Source organism: Alosa pseudoharengus, unplaced genomic scaffold (assembly GCF_046254945.1).
Source record: "Alosa pseudoharengus isolate Yale_2024_CS ecotype anadromous, Long Island Sound unplaced genomic scaffold, YU_APseudo_1.1 YU_APseudo_1.1_scf_20, whole genome shotgun sequence".
NCBI lineage: Eukaryota > Metazoa > Chordata > Actinopteri > Clupeiformes > Clupeidae > Alosa > Alosa pseudoharengus.
Genome location: NW_027468664.1, coordinates 21,046,734 through 21,054,233, shown reverse-complemented (window position 1 = coordinate 21,054,233; position 7,500 = coordinate 21,046,734). Strand labels below are relative to the sequence as shown.

The following is a 7,500-nucleotide window of genomic DNA, read 5'->3' as shown; positions in this document are numbered from 1 at the left end:
CCTCGCGACGCATATCAATAGATTTTATAGCCGACTACAAGCGCTATTGATCTTGCGAGGTGGAGTACTCCTATTACACCGGTTCAGGGCTAGGGAAGGGAGACTGGAAACTCAAGACGTGCGTCCTGCAATGGTTGTTGATATACCAGTGAGGGCTTTTGCAGGAGAACGTGGGGGCGGGGGGCTGCTTCGATGCGCGCGAGTGAAGGTCACAGATCTAGTGAAAATGTATGAACGTAGGAATCTTTCAGATGTTCTTTTTAATAATGTTTATTAAGGAACAGACAATGTATTTATTACTAAGAGAATGTGAAGATAAAATTGGAACAGTTTTGTCATGAGGCTTTGTGTTGTCAACATTGTCAATACTGTCAATTAAATGTTTAGCCTACTGAAATAAAACTAGAGCTAGGGAAATACAGCCATAAGGATACTTGTAAGACAGGTGCGAATTTTCCTAAAATAAGATGTCTGAAAAATAAAACGAGAAATCTAAGCACTAAATTCATTATAGGACATATATGTATAGATATATTGTTTCGTTAAAGAAAATAAAGCAAGAACATATTAATGTTGATTATGGGAAAAATAAGTTGCGAATTGTTTTAATGAAAATTATTGATATTTTGTGTAGCCTAACCTACAAGAAGAACGCCTTTCCTCTACACAATCGGTTCCTCAACTGGCATGAAATAGAAAAGAACATGAATACAAATAAATTTAGTTCATTAATAGAGTAACATTTTCATACTGCATTAGGCCTAATCTAAAACATGTTTAAATGTGGTTGGTATTGTTATGACGGTTTTATCATAACAATTGAATTGAAGGGGTTGTCCTTTTGACTAAGTCAGAATTTCAGAGAAATTCTCTGCTTATCTTAGAGTAATACTGTTATTTCCGCACTTTAATTGCTGTTTTAAGATGCCACAACACTGGACTAATTTTGTGGACTGGACACTGGAATAGTTGAAAACAATTTAGAAGGAATTGCGCACAGGAAATGTTTCATACTGTAGGCTATTTCTCCACAAAACGGAGGCATTTTTATTATTCCATGCCGTGCTTTTCCAGTTAAATGCGTAATTGACTTGGGGCTGTCAGCCAGACATGAACAATGGCTGGCCGGCCCTCGCGTCACGCTGAGCACCTGCCGCTGGTCTGCGTGTCTTGATAAGCGCACAGATGAACATGCCCTTCATAATGGCATCGATCTCACCAATGTGTCCCAGTAAATAACTCATACAACCATATCAACTGTCACGCACGACGAGAACAATATGGGTGCGCAAGTGGGAGGTCAACTTTGTATCGCATCGTGGGCAGTGGGTAGTCTGTAGTAGTTTGCTTCCGCTAGCCTATTGCTGTCCTTGTCAAACCCATGAGGTCGAGATAAGGACACCCGTCTTGAGGCAAGGCACGTGTTTGCTTTCACAAGATAGACAGTTGATTGTATAACTAGAGACAGGATACAGGCTACTCTAGTGAAGATATCACCTTATGACTTTGATATGTTAAAGTTGCGTAGCTAGGAGACATCCTTAAATGCCCATTTGAATTCATGAAAGATGACAAATTAATCGAATATCACAGAAACACTGATTTCCCATTTTATACAAATTAAAAATGAAAATAGTTAAAGTTTCAGTGATTAGCCCACGGGCACTTCAGCAGAAGCCCCTGGCGATGGATGAGCATTGCCGAAAGGTGCGCTTCAGGCGCATCGTGGCTCGCTTATGCTGAAAGATGCCAAAACGTACAACTCTTGAGTCTGACCAGGCCAACTGAATTTCCTCTCTCCCTTTTGTGGCAACCGGTTTAAATAATATTGTAATGCTTGGATGTGCTGATGAGTTGATCGTGGAAATCCCCTCTCCGTTTACCGTCAGAGGCGGGCAGTCACTTTCAATCACCCGGGGCAGGCCGCCTGGAAAACCTGAAGCACTAGCCGTTACATTTTTTATATTCAACCCTGTGGCTAAATCCTAAAACTAGCTGTTGGTGGATAGGCCGGATAACTGGCAGGCCTCTTAAAACTTCTAGACAGGCAGAGACGTATATGTCAAATCAAATGTACGAACTCCTTAATGAGAGAGGACGTGCTTTCGATGCCTTTCACTGTTGGCTGGTATCAAAATGTAAAGAGTTTGAAATAAAACGACCAAATGGATTAGGGACTTAGATCCTCAACATAGCAGGCGATTAGGATTAGGCTTTTTTTTTTTTTTTTTTTTTTTGCTAGGTGGTATTAGCTCATCACATCTCTCTCTCTCTCTCTCTCTCTCTCATAGACTGGTACAGGTTCAGTCTATGATGGAGACATAAAGTACTTTACAAACTCAGATGTAAGGAAATAAGAAGTATTTAAAATCTGCACAGACATTTCGTGTGTGCAAAGTAGCCTAATACAACTACGGTGAAGGTAAAATGCAATTAATTATTATGTGACGTCTACGATCACTACTGATATTACACAATTATGTCTATGGTCCAAGTCGTATGCTGCCCTCTGTCGGTTTAATCTGGTGTGATGCAGTGCAGTGACAGACAAGACATGACCCCCCCTTCCATTTCGGAAACATATAGGCCTACAATCAGCATATTTCAGACAAGCAGACCTACTAAGGTCCGTAGCAAATGGAATATGAAAAAACAAAACTTGCACATACTTCGATCCTCACATGTCACTAACATTAGTAACGGGGGGGGTGGGGGGGATCCAGCTGCTGTCCTGTTCACAAAAACTGAACACAAGTGCAGAACACCAAATTTCACCAATAGCCTATACGGCCCGACATGGAATATAGAAGTACATCATCAGGTGGAACAACAAAGTACTTTGGAACCGCCTCACGTTCTCTGCCTAGTTCGCAAATGAAATTTCCTAATTATGCTTAAATATGCAGATATTCTGTACCGTTATCAGTTGTCGCCTAAATGTATTCGTTCGTTGAATTTGTTGAGGGCAGACAAAGTGAGACTCTTGTCCTGCCTTCTCTCGTCAGCAGTGTTTTGGTAAGGTTTGATGTTGATCTTATAGACACAGCTCAAGAAAGCGACAGTTTGCCTTGGCACGCTGTGCACCCCTGGAATCCCATTGACTGCTCAGAAGCAGGGCACCCTGACTCCTCCGCTATTTCGGACAGACATCTGATTGGCTGAAACATGGCAGCGAGCAGCTGATTGGATTAATAGCGGGAGAGTGATAGGCACTATCCAATCAGGCTGCATCTTTGCTGCCATATGCAAATTAGACTCTCGTCGGAGACATTCCTGCACTGCCCACTGCCGGTAAAAGCCAGCCCTGTTGACGGGACGTCCATTCACACCACATCGGCAGGGCATGGAACTGTGCGGACGTGTGTGATTGGGTGTGCCAAAGGATTACGAAGAGGAGATATCCACAGCTACACGTTTACAATTTACACGAGAGATTAGAAAAGTGTCACCCCCAAATTCAAATGTGCATGTTATTGAGCTGAAGGTGTACTCACGGTGGTGGCGAGACGTATGTAATTCCACAGTATCCAAGTGCGTTTGGAGAGCTGTGCGGTACCTTGGAGGTCTCCTCTTACGCGTACCGTCACTTAGAGAGATTGTCGCCCATCAAGGATTTTTGACATCACCCTTTTACTTTCGCTTTTACTGTGCTGTGTAGCGACGTTTTGAGGCTTTTGGTTTTCCTCGTGTCGGAAGCTGGCATGAAATCCAGATAGACCTCACATGACGGGGTTGTTTGACTTGGCTGCGGAAAGTTTACATCGAAACCTCACTGGAACCAGCTCGCCCCACTGGATACATCAAGACCACCGACGAGTCCAGTAACACACAGCCCAGAAGTCGGAGTGGAATCCACCACGCGTATAGTTTATTGAAGAGGCTTTCCTCGTATCATCTCACAGAAACCTTGGACGTTCTTACTGAGTGGAGACTAGATCGGTAGAACAAATGGTGTTTCTTTGGGACGCAAAATACGGTATGGCATTTTATTGTACTGCTCATTTAGTCTGTATTGCAGAAGTATGTTTCAAGCTGGTGCGGTGTTTGTGAGCCTGTGTGAATAGGGAGGCAGCGACTTTATCTAAACGATCTTAACTTCCCTGTTAACTGCGGAACAAGCGCTTCTCGAATTGAGCAGTAAGTGGAGAGCTGCGAGACTGAAAGACTTGATGCCAAGTTTGCAAGGACACACGCACGCTTTCAGTCGCCCCTCTCCCTCTCCCTCGCACTCATACACGGACATACTTTATCGGGCCACACGCGCGCACAATTTTTACGGCAATCCCCCAAAATCCCCCAGCACCAGCAGTAGATGTTCAGTCCACCGGGCTGCCGTATGTTTATATTGAGTAGTTGCATGGTGTGGTTGTCTGCGTGTGTCCGTGTTTGAGGTTGGGGGCCAGCAGTGAGTTAAGCGGAGGCTCGTAACCGCACTCATGTGGCATCGATTGTGGTTGGCGGAATGACAGCAGGCCGCTCCTCCTGTCAGACGGAGCGCCGCTGCTTTAATGGTTTCATCTGCCTCCGAGGCGGCGCTGGCTCGGTATCTGACCAGTGGGGGGAAGTTAACTGGGGTTACGCCGTAAGAAGTTTTGGCCAAAAATATTTCAGCAGTAATTTAGAGTCGCCTGGAACTCAACTTCATGGAGAGAAATTAAACCTAGAGTGAAAAGCCTTGACCTTTTGACTAAACAGTTCACACAACACAGTTTAAACTGTTTAAAATGGGCATAGCCTACTGTACATTCATATCCTTATCATTTCTGACGTGTAATTAAAATGACGGATCTTGTTTTTGTTATTTTAGGCTAATGGACTGCAAACCTATGCACACTAGCATCTCCGAGTCCTTATCTTCCAGTGGCTTACGGGTCTCCCTTTTTTTATCTCTCCCTATGTGCGTGCGTGTGTGTGTTTGTGTTTGCGTGTGCGTGTATGCAACCAGCAGACCCTGCCCCAGGGCGCCGCTTCACTCCCCCCTCCACCACCCTGGGGTCCGGTGGGAAGATGAGCGAGGGTCTCCCCCTCGGCGCCCAGGAGGGCAGTGGTGCTACCCTGGTGGGCAAGCTCCGCATGGCGGACAGGAGCATGGTGGAGGTGCTGTCCGACCATCCAGGGGAACTGGTGCGGACCGACAGTCCCAACTTCCTGTGTTCCGTGCTTCCCACTCACTGGCGTTGTAACAAGACCCTGCCAATTGCATTTAAGGTAAACCAATTGCATTTATTGCCTGTCTGTCTGTCTGTCTGTCGGTCTGTATCTGGTTTATGAGGATTCGTATGTGACCCCAGAATGGCAGCGCACTGATGTGGCCACACCACCTCTGCAACCAAAACTGGTGTGTGTGGTTGTGGTCTTGTTTGTAGTGTTGAAGAATGAATGCAGGTCATATGAAGACCAGATATTGCTAAAGCGAAATAATTCTTACCAGGGCATATTGTAACGCAATTAAATTATGACTAGTGAATTTCCAAAGCCTTCAATTTGCTCATTTTACATTGCGTGCCTTTTCAAGCTTCAAACGGATTTATCGCGATGTTAGAATCGGTAGTAAGACCAGATGTTTCCAAGATGATTCCGCTAAATTATTTGGCTTGCATGCAGTTGTTGTTGATTTTATTACTTGATCGCGTGGCCTTCGGCTTTCCGTAAATGTTTCTCATTAAAAAGTCCCATTGGACGTCTTGATGTCTCGGGTAGTCTGAAAGTCATTCATTGCAGACTTCCGTCATTTTCAACTGTCGCCAGAAATGTAAATTAGCGTTCACTTCGATTTCCAAAACACAGAATCCAGTACTCAAGTGTGTGTGTGTGTGTGTGTGTGTGTGTGTGTCTGCCTCTCTCTCTCTCTCTCTCTCTCTCTCTCTCTCTCTCTGTGGCGGCTTAATAGCCTACTGGCCCCTCTCAAAACCGCTGTTAATGTCCCATTGATAAAACACTGCGACTACGGTTAATATGAAAATGTCCTCCGAGCTCGTATTTGCCTTGGGTGTGTTGCTTGCTCAGGCTGAGACCACACGGACCGCGATTGACCAGGAATGTTGGAAGATTTACTATTTGGATAATAAATAGGCTGCACAAGAATGGACAACAGTGATTAAGTAAACTGAGTTTTTTTAAAGATAGAATTATATTCAACATGTGAGGGGTTTTCGCAATAGATTAGCCAGCAAGTATAATTTTCTTTTTTTAAGAATTATCCTGAATAATCTCCTATTTTCTGATGATCATGTGCTTTTAGAATTGTTTTTTTTTTTTTTTGGTATTTTTTGCTGCTTCCCACAGGCTAATTTTCCAGATTATTTGAATTAACATAAATAAAAACCAGGTAATGATGAAAGGTAAAACATAGGAAAAAATAACCTATTGCACTGATAACCTATTAAAAATTGGAATTAATCACATTATCTAAAATGAACTTAATTCCAGTCAGTGTTTCACTGTAAAACCAAGCTTTGTAACCTGAAGTCTTTATCATATACAGTAAGAAGCAACATATTGACATGAACAGTTCCCATAATATTCAGTCTTTGGTGGTGAAGCCCAGACCACCATGGTGAGGCAGGCGTCTGATTCCCAGCTGTTCTCTGCACATCTGGCAGGTGGTGGCCTTGGGAGACATTCCCGACGGAACGCTGGTGACCGTGATGGCGGGGAACGATGAGAACTACTCGGCAGAGCTGCGCAACGCTACGGCGGCCCTCAAGAACCAGGTGGCACGCTTCAACGACCTGCGCTTCGTCGGCCGAAGTGGTAGAGGTGAGCGAGAGAGCGAGATGAGAAAAAAAAGATAGACAGATACACAAAGACAGAAAAAGAAAAGGAAAGTAGAGGAAATATGAGAGCACATTACATCCTTTTTAAAGTTCATTTTTACTAACTTTATTTCATACACTTTCTCAATTTTTATCGTTATCTTTTATGTTTTTCACTGCTCTTTGCTTTTCTCCTTGCTTTTGCTCTTTGTTCTCGGCGGTGTTTTCTTATCTGGTGTTTGGCGCTGTGAGATTGGTGTTGAGTGTCTCGATTATAGATGAATGTCACACAAAGTATCAACACTGTCTGGCTGACATACAGTGCTACAGAGCATGCTGAAATAGTGAAAACCCCTCTCACACAAACACACGCACACACTCTCTCTCTCTCTCTCACTCCCTCTCTCTCTCTCTCTCTCTCTCTCACTCCCTCTCTCTCTCTCTCTCTCTCTCCCCCTCCCTCTCTCTTTCTCTCTCTCTCACTCCCTCTCTCTTTCTCTCTCTCTCACTCCCTCTCTTTCTCTCTCTCACTCCCCTTCACTGTCGCTGTCTCTTTTCCGGCTGTCTATTTCATGAATTTGAAATATTTCTAATGACAGGGTTTTATTTTTCGGATATTTTTGAGCAGTATTTGTTTGATGTAAGCTACAGCAAATGCAGAGTATGTCTTTCACACACACACACACACACACACACAAATAAGGAAGTTGAGCAGACACACAGTGCATTAGAGCCTGACAGATCA

The 7,500-nt window shown here is 43.9% G+C and overlaps 1 protein-coding gene across 7 annotated transcripts in view; it reads left to right on the top strand.

Moving 5' to 3' along the window:
- runx1 (RUNX family transcription factor 1) overlaps positions 1–7,500 on the top strand; it is a 58,270-nt gene that overhangs the window by 35,876 nt on the left and 14,894 nt on the right. For 5 of the 7 annotated variants that reach the window (XM_076296841.1, XM_076296842.1, XM_076296839.1 and 2 more), the window contains 2 exons: positions 4,949–5,208; positions 6,603–6,759. In XM_076296841.1, coding sequence (XP_076152956.1) covers positions 4,949–5,208; positions 6,603–6,759 — 417 coding nt within the window. Of the gene's footprint in view, positions 1–3,340; positions 3,977–4,948; positions 5,209–6,602; positions 6,760–7,500 lie in introns of those variants that run through there. The other 2 variants (XM_076296845.1, XM_076296843.1) reach the window with 1 other exon arrangement.